Source organism: Brassica rapa, chromosome A10 (assembly GCF_000309985.2).
Source record: "Brassica rapa cultivar Chiifu-401-42 chromosome A10, CAAS_Brap_v3.01, whole genome shotgun sequence".
In the NCBI taxonomy this organism is placed as follows: Eukaryota; Viridiplantae; Streptophyta; class Magnoliopsida; order Brassicales; family Brassicaceae; genus Brassica; species Brassica rapa.
In genome coordinates, this window is record NC_024804.2 from 13,618,275 (window position 1) to 13,632,170 (window position 13,896).

A 13,896-nucleotide genomic window follows, 5' to 3' on the forward strand; every position below is an offset into this window, starting at 1 on the left:
GTCGTTTTTGTTGATTTATTATGGAAAGTAATTATTTCGTTTTGCTTACTATACGATCTAATTAAATAGGTTCACCAAAATATAGTAACTGGATCCAAACTCAATAAATTAATTATTTTTCTGACACCAATTAAAAATCCAAATAAGGTTTATACATTTAACAAAAAAAAAATGTATGTAGTAGTATTATTTTTTTGTCGGCAGTTCTCTGCAAGCGTAAAATGGGGCAAAGATAATGTTGTTTGAAGCCCATTTTTACATCTTTAATAGAAACTAAAGCTCATTAATCCAGCCCACTTAGCATAATGAGGTGAACGGTTGATAACAAAGATTTGAAGTTTTAGTGATTTGCTAACATTTTGCATCAGGGTGATACTGCATAGGAATCACACAAGTAGCAATTTGACAAAATCTTTAAATAATGTTTTTTTGGTTAATTCAAGCATTAGACTGGATTACAATCGTGCGGGTTCTATTTGCTCGTCGTTTCTTGATCACAAAGTAAGCTCCCATCAAAACAAAAGCCGCGAAAGAAACGCCTAACACTATTCCAACGGTTTCTCCTCGTCCTTCTTCTTCTCTGATACTCTCATTCGTGTGCTCTTCTGATGAAAATTTACTTCCTTGTGTATCTGTTTCTACATTAGAGGCCTTTGAAGGTGATGGTGAAGGTGAAAGTGAAGACGAAGAAGGCGAGTCTCTTGGTGGAATATTGTTAGGAAGTGATGCTTTTGGGTGAAAGAAATCGTAAGCTTCGGGAGAGAAAGCATAGGGGTTTAGATAAGCTGGACCATGAGCAGGTCTGCTTCCTGCAGTGGACAAACATAGAAGCATAGACAAGCAGGAGAAGAAGAAGGGCAAAGAATGAGTTAGGTGTGTCATGCTGTTTTCTTTTTCTTCTCTTGAACCTTTGTTTTGTTTGTGTGTGTGTGTGTTTTGGGACTTTATAAGGTTGGTTTACAGAAAAGATAGTTGTTGCTTGAAGTGCAAATTTGTATGATTGTACAATAACAAAAGAAGAAATTGTTCTTTTAAAATTAAATGAAGATAAGTCGTGAAAACCCCACTTTGGCTAATGCAGTTCTCTTGTTTGTAAATTTCATTCTTTAGATTATATAATTTCCCTCTTTGATAAAAAAAAAAGATTATATAATTTCCCTCTAATACAAGTGTTGATAGTACTTGCTTAAAAATTACAGGAAATAAACATTTGTAGTAGTTCATTGGTTCAACACCGTTGAAATTTACTTTGTTTATATATTGATATATGGACTAAATCATTTTAGAACATATACGCCCATAAGGTTTGTCCTATAGTTTCAATATTATTGGGGTAAGATTAGTGGCAAAGAATGCATGAAGAGTTTGTTAGCTTGAAGGAACCGCAATGGAATTTATAAACACTAGTCACTAAGAAAAGGGAAATTATTAATCGGGTCCACACTTTAAGGTTTGTATTGTTTCATTTTCGAACTGCTCTTGTTTTCAATCCATAGTTGACATTAATATGGTGCTGGAAAGTAAATAGAAAGTTCTTTTGTTAGCAATATTATTATATAGAAATAAAGTGTGTTCTCCTTATGTCTGGATAATATTGTAAACATACGTGACATCTGTTGATTTTCAAAGAGAAAATATGATTGAAACAAAATTAACGTTAACTCTAGGAAAAGATAAAAGTGAGACTTATCTTAAAGCAAAATTTTCTCAATACAAACAAACTCTAACCAGTTATAACTTATAAGTCTTCTAGTAACAAGTCCAAGCCTGTTTCCCAAATCCTACAAATAAGTATTCTATCGGATTCATTACTACAACTACAAAACATAACACTCAGTTCCCGCTAATAAACCAACCATCTTTCTAACCGATTAGGTATCTGACCAAATCATATGTAAGATGAGGAGCCTGATGAGGAATCACATAACTCAGTCTGTATATTTGTTATCAGATAGACAGCTACAAGTTGTTGAGAACTGTATAATCACTAACATGATATGCATATCCAAAGGGACAAACGATGTTTTGTCCTCGTTGTTGGGAGTATTTTTAAATGGTTAAGCGTTTGTGTATTGAGAAAGTTATGAAAATAGAGGAAAAGTGAGTTTTTCTTGTTGATTCCCAAGAGAAATAGAATCAATGCAGAATCAAAGTTAACTCTACGAAATGATATAAAGCGAGATCGAGAGTTATCGTAAAGCAACATTAATTAAAACCGCATGTACAACCAATGGGAAATTCCATGAAATTTAATTTTTTTTTTTTTAAAACAGAACACAAAATAAATAAAAGATGGGATAGATGTAACTTTCTTTTACTGCTGGTAATCATCATTTTTTATTGAAGATTATTCAGACAACTAAAATTAAGCAGAGCTCCTAAAGGAGCCAAGACTTTTAATACCAGCCGCTCTTAGAACAAACTGATGGTATAACGCAGCTGCTGCTGCTCCGATCATTGGTCCCACCCAAAAAATCCACTGTTTAATTGAACAAACATCATATAATAAAACATCATTAGTTTCACTTTTTATATAGAAAATTGTGTCCAAATGAAAACAGTTAATGACGTACTTGGTCATCCCAGGCCTTTTCTTGGTTGTAGATAACTGCAGCTCCCAAGCTACGGGCCGGGTTGATTCCTGTTCCGGTGATGGGAATGGTGGCTAAGTGAACCATGAAGACGGCAAACCCAATGGGAAGTGGCGCCAAAACTGGAATGTGAGAGTCACGTGCACTTCGCTTGGGATCTGTGGCCGAGAAAACGGTGTAGACTAGGACAAATGTTCCGATGATCTCCGCACCGAGTCCGGTTCCTTTGTTGTAGCCGTCAGCTAGCTCGTTGGCTCCACCTCCATATCTAATGTTATTCACAATTTTGGTCGTTAATAAAACATCGTAATCATATATATTAACATGCATGCTTATAATTATACATATACAATTGATTGGCTTCTAAATCGATTTATTTTAATTACTGATCAGAATGAATGGACATGATGGAACCTGGTGTAGTAAGAACTTTGGAATGCTTTGACCAGACCGCAACCGCAGATAGCACCAAGGCACTGAGCCACAATGTATAACACTGTCCGCACCAATGACACTTTTCTAGCTAAGAACAATCCGAACGTCACAGCCGGATTTATATGACCACCTTCAAAGGTAAATAACACACAAGATTAACTCAAATTGTAATTATGCTTGTATTTTAATTTAGATAAGCTGAACCAAAGTAATTCATACCAAACTTGGATTCACCATCTCTAACTAATATACGACTATACGTAGAATGATGTAAAAAAACTAATATACCTTAGAATTATTTTGGTTTATTTGTTTCGTAAATATACAATATTCTAACTTTTTTGTTACGTGACAATATATGTAGCGTGACTGAAACGTTTTGTATAAACTTACCGGAGACACCGGCGGTACAGTAAACGAGAACAAAAATCATTCCACCGAAAGCCCATGCAATCCCCAATATTCCAACGCCGCCGCAGTCAACTCCTCCGGCGTTTGCGTCGGTCTGAGCTTTGTACCCGATTACGGTGAGGACTGAGACGTAAAGGAAGAGAAGTGTCCACAAACTCAGCTATGACCGCTCTGTAGAGCGACCACTTCCCAAACTCCTCCATGTCCAACAATGGAGCGGGAGGAGGATCAACATAATCTCTCGCCGCCGTTGCTCCGCCCTCTTGCACCTCCAAGTCCTTTGCCATGACCAAAGATGATGAGGATGAGAGAGATATAGAGGAAGAGATTGATGAGTTTTAATGTTTGTTGTAGCTCTTGGATTTAATTGTGTGTATATATATACAGACAGAGAGTCAGAGACTGTGAAAAGGTTTGGTATAAGTAAATTATAAGACGGATCATTTATAATTTATAATTTTGTTAGGTTTGGAAATAATTACGAAAGGAATCTTATCTAATCCGTATATGCCTCAAATGAGCTGGTGCATGGTATTATGAGAAACATCTCAACTTTGCCATTATGTTTGTAACTATTACTATATAAAGGAATGATTGGCATATAATCTTACTTTTAGATTTTTACATTTGCTTTTTTTTTTCTTTTTTTTTTGAAACAACGTTTGCTTATATATCAACCTTTTCTTAAAGAAAAATTGGGTGTGTTGGGCTAAACAATGAAACGTAAGTAGTCTAGTGGAGTTTTGATGGTCTTTCCAAAACGAGGTTAAACCATAGCTCACTTTTAGTTCTGACATTGCTTGGGAGTGAGGTCAAATAGTTTTATGGTAAAAAGACTGATCCCAACCAAACACAAAATTACTAGCCTAATCCGAAACTTTAAAAAATCATCGTAAAGCGAATATACATTGCAAGGTAAAGCAAGATAGTTCAGACTGACTACTCATATTCGTATATATATCCAATCCCCTGTCGCCAGTCTCCACTACTCTATGTCAGAGATCGATGTTTCTTCAATTCAATATTTTGCATATTATACGTACATTTTCCGAATTACTTAGTTACAGGTCAGAGACTCCAAGCTGTCTTAAAACTGCATGATTAGGGGAAGATAAACTTGTTTTAAGCCGTCCAACCAACCCTCGATTTAGAAATGTACCTGTGTTTGTAATAATTAAAGTTGAACCCTTAATTTAGTATTTTCAGTTGTTACAACGTCAAATTTCACATCCTTATTAATTTTCTTTATAAGTAGTCCAGCATGTTGCATAAAATGAAAAAATGAAAATTATGCATAAAATATATTTGAATTATACGGTTTAACAAGATTATCAAACTATATGTTATGGCGAACAATCCATAATGTTTTACTAATTAACTACGTGGCCCAACGAAGATGACTTAGATGTATGGAAATTAAACTCGAAACATAATTTTAAGATATATTTTTGTTTTTTTGAATTTTTTTTTTAAGATATGTTTATCTTTAACGTTTCGTATACTGGCACCGAATTGGGTCCGGCGAGTCTATATCAACGTCGTCACAATACTTGCAGTTTTTTAAGTTAGACTGATCATGTATTCATATACTCCATGTGACATAACGGGGATAGAGCTAGCTAGCTTATAAAATAATTACTATGTAGTATACATATATGACATAAAGTTTCACATAAAATGAGGAAATAGGAATCTTGTAAAGTTTATGTAACTAATTAGCATATTAAGAAAGATGCGCTTTTTCGGAAGTGCATTTTAGTGCGCAAGAATTTTCTGCACTTAATTTTTGTTCAGTGAACAAGCAAAGTCTCATCCCACCCACGTTAAAAAGTTGTATTTCATTTTCATGCAAAAATTTAAAGAAGTAATACAAAAACAAATTACGTAAGTGTTGAGATGAAGAGATCAAGCTATATGAAAGAAGGATATCAAAGGCACCAGACTTGAGAAGTTAGGCACCAGACTTGAGACTGTTGCTAAGGCACCAGACTTGAGAAGTTAGGCACCAGACTTGAGACTGTTGCTACAGTACTCGGCCCAGAAAGGAAGAAGCCCATGACAGCCTTTCTCAAGCTCTTAAAACCCCTGTATCCTCTCTATATAAACTTTATAATCTCTTCATTAAGATTCAAGCAAGATAATAAAAAGTCTCTGGTCATCTTTGAATTCTCTCTCTAGCCTTTAATCTCATTTCCAAATCTCATTAATCTCCAATCTCTAATCTCTAATCTCTTTAATAATCCTCTCAAATCTCTTTCTAATCTCATTTATTATTCAAGATATCTAGAAATCTTATGGTATCAGAGCCTGGGTGAATGTTCTTGAGTTCTTGAGTGTTCTTGAGATTATCCAAGGCTAGATCTTTGAAAATCTCAAGAAAGTTTCTGTTGGTGTTTTTACTGAAGAACTAGCCTAAAGCTGGTTTCTTTGGTGGTTTGGAGAGCTCAGCTCCGTGTTCAAGCTTAAAGGTCAAGTCTTTGAAGTGTATTGGTGCTTTTGTGTACAAACTGAGAGGTCTTTGAGGTGTTCTTAAGGATCTAAGTGAAAAAGTTCAAGTCTTTTCAAGCTAGTGGGTTACTAGAGTCAAGATTGAAGCTTTTTGAAAGATGGAAGATAGTGGTGGAGTCTACATGAAGATTGCTACCAAGTTCAAGGGAAACAACTACCTTGTGTGGTCTAGGATGGCCAGGAATGCTATTGGAGGCAAGGGATTGCTCAAACATCTCACATCCAGTGTGATTCCAAAGCAAGAGATCAAAGAAAAGGAGGAAGAAGAGGACGAAAGTGAGACTGCCTATGATAAATGGCAACAAGCTGATTGTATGGTGATTAATGCTCTTCTTGCCTCCTTGGATCAGAACTTGATGGATGCTTATAGCTACTGTGATACAGCTAAAGAACTTTGGGATACATTGAAGCAAATCTATGGAAACACCTCAAATCTCAACAGGGTCTTTGAGGTGAAGCAAGCTCTCAATAGTCTAGTACAAGAAGATATGGACTTTGAGAAGCATTTGGGCAAGTACAGAGCACTGTGGTCTGAACTAGAGATTTGAGGCCAAATACCATTGATCCAATGGAGCTTAACAAGAGAAGGGAGCAGGATAAAGTCTTTGGACTGCTTCTCACTTTGAATCCAGCATATGGAGGGTTCATTCAGCACATGTTGAGAGATGAGACTCTACCTAACCTAGAAGAGGTGTGTGCTAGGATCCAAAAGGAATATGGGAACATGGAGCTATTTAACAAGAAGGGAAAGGAGCTAGCTTTGGCAAATCAAGCAGCGCAAGCTCAAGGAGATCAGGGAGAACTTGCACAAGCTAACAAGGCCATCCATGGCAAGTATGAGAAGTTTGGTGGGAGTTGTGATCACTGCAAGAAGCAAGGCCACAAGAAGAGCCAATGCTGGATCCTACATCCTCATTTGAAGCCAGCCAAGTTCAAAGAGGCCAAAGCTCACATGGTGGAGAGTAGTGGTGGTGGTGCAAGCAAGGAACAGGCTGGAGAGATGGATAATGGGAAGTCTTTGGTGGCTTATACTGGTGGTCCTAGTTCTAGAGGCAGCACTAGTGGTGATGAATACTTGAAGAGATCAGACTTGGATGTTCTCATCAAGCTCTTCAAGGAACATGGTAACACCCTTGCATACTCTCATGGAGCTTCTATGATTGCTAGAACTGATAGGTTACTAGAGGACTCATTTGACATGTATAATCATCTTAGAAAGGGTATCTTTGATAGGATTGATCATGCATATGATTCTGCCCATGCATATAAGCCCTCTAGTATACTAGCGCATCTAGCTAACTCCACATCTAGTTCATATAAGCCTCTCATTGTTGATTCTGGTGCATCTCATCACATGATAAGTGACACTAGATTGATTAACAACATTGAACCTGCTCATGGTAATGTGATGATAGCCAATGGTGCTAAAATTCCTATTAAAGGAATAGGAGAGCTCAAGCTATTTGATAAAGATTCCAAAGCGCTTTATATGCCTGATTTTACTTCTAATCTTCTTTCAGTTAAGAAGTGTGCTACTGATCTGAATTGTAATGTCATTTTCAGCCCTAACAGTGTAAAATTTCAGGATATTGAAAGCCATAAGGTGCTTGGAAGTGGAGTTACCAAGGGAGATCTTTATGTGCTAGAGAATTTGAGCTTCTCTGCTCCTAGTTCAAAATTTAGTTGTTCCTTTTTTTCTGCTTCTACTAGTCTAAGCAAGAATGCATTGTGGCATGCTAGACTAGGACACCCTCATAATAAAGCTTTAAAACTGATGTTGCCAGGTGTTTCTTTTGAGAATAATGATTGTGAAGCTTGTATTTTAGGCAAGCATTGTAAAACTGTTTTTCCAAACTCTTCTACTATTTATGAAAATTGCTTTGATCTTGTTCACTCGGATGTTTGGACAGCTCCCTGCTTATCTAGGGAAAATCAGAAGTATTATGTCACTTTCATTGATGAAAAATCCAAATACACCTGGTTAACTTTAATTCCAACCAAAGATAGGGTGCTTGATGCATTTAGAAACTTTCAAACTTATGTGATTAACCAATATCATGCCAAGATTAAAGTTTTCAGGTCTGATAATGGAGGAGAGTACATAAGCAATGCATTCAAGCAACACCTATCTGGCAGTGGGATTCTTCACCAAACTAGCTGTCCATACACTCCTCAACAAAACGGTGTGGCTGAGAGGAAGAACAGACATTTGATGGAGGTCGCTAGGTCCTTGATGTTTCAAGCCAATGTCCCAAAGAGATTCTGGAGTGATGCTGTCGTTACTGCTTGCTACTTGATCAACAGGACACCTACTCTTGTGCTACAAGGGAAGTCGCCATTTGAGGTGCTCAACAAGTACAAGCCAGTTCTCTCACATCTCAAGGTCTTTGGGTGCTTATGCTATGTAATGGTTCCTGGTGAGTTGAGAAATAAGCTAGAAGCAAGGAGCTCCAAGGCTATGTTTATTGGATACTCTACCAGCCAGAAAGGGTACAAGTGCTATGATGAAGACACTAGGAGAGTGATGATCTCTAGAGAAGTGAAGTTTGTGGAGGAAAGAGGGTATTTTGAAGAGAAGAACCAAGAAGATCTGAAAGATTTGGCTTCAGATAGAGCAACAGTCTTGAGAACTATACTGGAGAATCTTGGTATCAATGTGAACCAAGGAGGTGGTAGTGCACCAAGGGATGCGCCTACTACAACAACAAATGGAGGTCACGAAAGTGCACCAGTGAGTGCACCAGTTACTGATGGAGTTCATGTTCCTACTCTTGATCATGAGGGGGGGAATGAATCAGAGACTCTTAACCAAGGGATGGGAGAGAGTAGTTCAAGTGGTCAAGAGAGTTCTAGTTCTCATGATCAGAGTGGTGATCAAGGTGTGGAGCCTATGAATCATCAAGGAGAAGCTGAGGCTAGTGGTGATCAAGGTGTGGAGCCTGTGAATCATCAAGGAGGAGCTGAGGCTAGTGGAGATGATGCGCAAGAAGAGGACAATGTGGAAGAGCCAGAACCTGTACAAGGTCCCATGTTGAGGAGGAGCACACGGAATAGGAAGCCTTCCAAATGGGTAAACACGAGAGTGTACTACAATGCCCAGGCTGTGGAACATTCTTCTCAAGCTGTGTGTTCTTTTGCTCAATATCCAGAAGAGCATTGTGCATTTCAAGTGAGCTTGGATCAGAGTCATGTTCCAAGAAGCTATGAAGAGGCAATGCTGATACAAGAGTGGAGAGATTCAGTTAAGGCTGAAAGTGATGCTATGATCAAGAATGAGACATGGTATGAGAGTGCATTGCCAAAAGGGAAGAGAGCTGTTTCTAGTAGATGGATCTTCACCATCAAGTATCTTCCAAATGGAGAGATAGATAGGCGCAAGACAAGGCTTGTTGCAAGAGGTTTCACTCAAACATATGGAGAGGACTACATTGATACATTTGCTCCAGTTGCTAAGCTCCATACTATCAGGATTGTGCTCTCTTTGGCTGTGAATCTCGAGTGGGATCTTTGGCAAATGGATGTGAAGAATGCCTTTCTTCAAGGAGAGCTAGAAGATGAGGTTTACATGCATCCACCACCTGGTCTTGAGCATCTGGTGAAGAAAGGAAATGTATTGAGACTAAAGAAAGCTATCTATGGTCTCAAGCAATCTCCTAGAGCTTGGTACCACAAGCTGAGCACTACTTTGAATGGAAAAGGATTCCGCAAAAGTGAGCTTGATCATACTCTCTTCACTCTCACTTCTCCCTTGGGTATTGTTGTTCTCCTTGTGTATGTTGATGATATCATCATCACTGGTAGTGATAATGATGGTATCAAGGCTACCAAGGAGTTTCTCAAATCTGTTTTTGAGATTAAAGACTTGGGAGAGATGAAATACTTTCTTGGCATTGAGTTGTGTAGAGCCAAGGAAGGTTTGTTCATCTCTCAAAGGAAGTATACACTTGATCTCTTGAAAGATGCAGGTGCTTATGGAGGAAAGACAGCCAAGATGCCCATGGAAGATGGGTACAAGGCGCCACGTGAGGGGGAGCTTGAAGATAGCAAGCCTTTTCATGATCCAAAGCTTTATAGAAAGCTAGTGGGTAAGCTCATCTACTTGACCATCACTAGACCTGATATTTGCTTTGCTGTGAATCAGGTGAGCCAGCATATGCAAGCTCCAAGGGAGCATCACTGGCACATGGTGGAGAGAGTGCTCTTGTACCTGAATGGAACACAAGATCTTGGAGTGTGGATGGGCTGCAACAGAAGCACTGAAGTGGTGGGCTACTGTGATGCAGATTGGGCAGGAGATAGGACTGATAGGAGATCAACTACTGGCTACTGCACATTCATTGGTGGTAACTTGGTTACTTGGAAGAGTAAGAAGCAGAAGGTGGTTTCATGTTCTAGTGCAGAAGCTGAGTATAGAGCCATGCTGAAGCTTACCAACGAGTTGGTGTGGATCAAAGGGATCCTGAAGCACTTGGAGATTGATCAAGCTACACCAATGACCATGCATTGTGACAACCAAGCAGCAATCCACATAGCCTCCAACTCAGTCTTCCATGAGAGAACCAAGCACATTGAAGTAGATTGCCACAAGGTGAGGCAAATGATTGGTCTTGGAGTGATTCTACCTTGCTACACCAAGAGTGAAGATCAGTTGGCTGATGTGTTCACTAAGGCTGCGCGGCAAAAGACTATGGAGTCCATCCATATCAGGTTGGGACTCATAGATCTTCGCAAGAGAAACTAATACCCCTTACCATGAGGTCTTTACTCTTTTTCCCTCATCAAAGTTTTGTCCCAATGGGTTTTTCTTTGGTGAGGTTTTTAATGAGGGAGATCTCATGGCTTCCAAGCTTGACTTGTTCCACATGGTCAAGCTTGAGGGGGAGTGTTGAGATGAAGAGATCAAGCTATATGAAAGAAGGATATCAAAGGCACCAGACTTGAGAAGTTAGGCACCAGACTTGAGACTGTTGCTAAGGCACCAGACTTGAGAAGTTAGGCACCAGACTTGAGACTGTTGCTACAGTACTCGGCCCAGAAAGGAAGAAGCCCATGACAGCCTTTCTCAAGCTCTTAAAACCCTTGTATCCTCTCTATATAAACTTTATAATCTCTTCATTAAGATTCAAGCAAGATAATAAAAAGTCTCTGGTCATCTTTGAATTCTCTCTCTAGCCTTTAATCTCATTTCCAAATCTCATTAATATCCAATCTCTAATCTCTAATCTCTTTAATAATCCTCTCAAATCTCTTTCTAATCTCATTTATTATTCAAGATGTCTAGAAATCTTAGTAAGTAGCATTCGATTCCACCATTTTTAGAGATTTTGTAATATCATTATCATAATACGTCCCTGGTTTACTAAGATTCTGAAGAAAATGTAAAATAACGAGGAGAAGATGATAAGAATGATATCCACGAAATGCAAAATAAGAACAGCGTTGAACATGTTATTATATATATTATCTTTGCCAGACGATTTCTCATGTACACATAACATTATGTCCCATTGCTTTTCTCCTAATTTCTCCAATTATTAAATTAATGTTGGACTTACATGCATGCATATGTTATATATCTAATTACATTTATGTCATTACACACACACACACATATATATATATATGTATGTTTATAGATCCATTTAATGTAAATGATGCATGTGAGCATGAATGTTTTTTTAAGAGTATGGCAGCATGACGATCATTTCAGAGTATATAAGCGTCTTTGATAGTGGGCTCTTAACAATTGAACTACCATTGAAGCATTACTATTCTGGTGTTAGTAGGTCTATACAATGATCTCCTTTCTGATATCTCTCGTTTTACATAATGATTACTTCGAACTATATGATATTTGAACCCATTGCTTTTTCGCAAATACTAATTAACAAAATACCATTGTTTTACAAAATCCACTTGTCATATTAACTCGAGGACAATCTAAGAACCATACCCGACCATTCAACCAACGGTTTTAAGTACAAGCCCGACCAGAAGGTAATCAAACCCTATGACCCTGGCACAAACTGAACTATCTCATGTTAGGGACAAGTACACTGTTTCATTTCCCGCCATACAAGGTAACTTTAAAGAGCAACTGCGAACGAACACTGCGCATTATATACCGACTCAAATGATCTTTGTTATAATTCTGAAGCTTTTGATGCATTCGAAAATTATCATTATTTGAATAATACATCACACACACAATATATATCATTACTAAAGGAGGTAGAAAATGAGACAACCAAAATCGTCACACTATCCACAAGACATCAAAGGGCATGTGTAACTGAAAGTTCATTCAACACACTATTAAAACAGCCAAGGCCAAAGATTGTTTTCAATTCCCTATCAGATTCGTAGCAAATCCAGGAGGGTAATTGATTATAATTTTCGAGAAATGACTAATCAACCATTTAGACACTTCAATACCAAGTGGATAGATTATAGAAATGAAACATTCTAATGGTTCAAATGTGCAAATCCAAAACTATCGTCTCCAAAATAACAATACCGAAAACATAATATACCAAAAAAAAACAAATTCTCGAAAAGACAAAACATTAAGAGAACTCAACAACAAAACGAAACCTTTCACTCGTTAGGAACCTCAATGTCTCCACTGACAATCTCCTCCTGAAGATCCTTCGGGTCTCTCCCATCGACCGTGCACCCCACGGAGACGCAAGTCCCCAAGATCTCCCTCACCGTCCCGCTCAACTCCTTGGCGATAGACCTCGGTCGCATGATCTTAGCGATCTCGATGACGTCATCAAACGAGATGTTCCCGTTGTGTTTGATGTTCTTCACCTTCTTGCGGTCTCTCTCGGGCTCCTTCAAGGCCTTGATGACCAGAGCCGCGGCGGAGGGAACGACGGTGACCTTGGCTTGACGATTCTGGACGGTGAGCTTGACGGTGACTCTCAGGCCTTTCCACTCTTTCGCCGTCTCCTTGGCGATGTCTTCTCCGATCTTCTTGGGCGCGAGACCGAGTGGACCGATCTTAGGGGCGAGTGAACTCGCTGCTCCGACCTCGCCTCCGGTGACGCGGACGTAGACGTCGACGATCTGAGATGGGTCCAACTTCGGCGGCATTTTGTCTTAATCTTTCTATCTCTCTCTGTCACTCACTCACTTTCTCAGCTTTTTTTTAGGGTTTCTCAATTATAAAGTGTCTCCAGTAACTAGGGTTTTGATGGAAATAACGAAATTACCCCCGGTGCCGGTTTGGTTCCTTAACCGGAAATCAAAAGCCGAGTGTCGTTGGTTGATTTAAAACCAAGATTCAAGAAATTCATGAGATTCGTTCGCTCATTTAATCATCTCCGACTTTACTTCGGTCCGGTTCAATGGTGTGGATGTTCGTGAGATATGCAATTTACATGGGCCTGGTTATTCAATAAAGTTAATGGATACTCTTGTATAATTGAATACGGCCTCGTTAGATTTAAAAGCCCAACGGGGTTCGTTTTCATTTTCATTTTCTTGTCAGGAACCTTAGTGTTAAGATATGGAATTGGCTCAATATAACTCCACTTGTGTGTGTGCACAAATCATTTTTGTAGTTTTTGCTCTAGAATTGTGGACATCTATTTGCATCAAATCAGCTCTATGTGCTTTTGAATCTTTATAATGGAAATCTTCATTCTATATATTTGTCTATATATCTATCTATCTATCGAAAAAAATTAAACAGTTATGGACGTATATATATATAGTGCCGGTCCGGATTTATGTGGCGTATAAAACGTACAAAAAAATTATGCCCTTAGATATGACTAAAAATTTTACTTAATTTTTAAGTATATAATCAGAATAATGCAATATACTATCATATCCTAATTTGTTAACCAAAATAAAATACAAAGAGATAAAATCTTATTATTCATGAAAATAATGATTTTATTGATGAAATTTGAGTAACAAAAATATTTAAGCCAGGCTGATT

At 38.3% G+C, this 13,896-nt stretch overlaps 3 protein-coding genes across 3 annotated transcripts; all 3 read right to left on the reverse strand.

Annotated features, from left to right (window-relative positions):
• Window positions 1-100: 100 nt before the first annotated feature.
• On the reverse strand, window positions 101-1,114 carry LOC103845479. The gene has a single exon (XM_009122351.3). It carries the CDS (start codon window positions 880-882, stop codon window positions 439-441), a length of 444 nt encoding a protein of 147 aa, XP_009120599.1. The 5' UTR covers window positions 883-1,114; the 3' UTR covers window positions 101-438.
• Window positions 1,090-4,132, reverse strand: LOC103845480 (probable aquaporin PIP2-4). Its single transcript, XM_009122352.3, is given in 5 exon segments — window positions 1,090-2,479; window positions 2,574-2,859; window positions 3,006-3,156; window positions 3,420-3,586; window positions 3,588-4,132. Coding segments are annotated over 5 exon segments (855 nt in total). The 5' UTR covers window positions 3,725-4,132; the 3' UTR covers window positions 1,090-2,365.
• An 8,231-nt stretch (window positions 4,133-12,363) lies between these two features.
• LOC103845481 (60S ribosomal protein L12-3) lies at window positions 12,364-13,105 on the reverse strand. Its single transcript, XM_009122353.3, has one exon. The coding sequence runs from the start codon at window positions 13,041-13,043 to the stop codon at window positions 12,543-12,545; it is 501 nt and encodes a 166-aa protein (XP_009120601.1). The 5' UTR covers window positions 13,044-13,105; the 3' UTR covers window positions 12,364-12,542.
• Window positions 13,106-13,896: the final 791 nt, after the last annotated feature.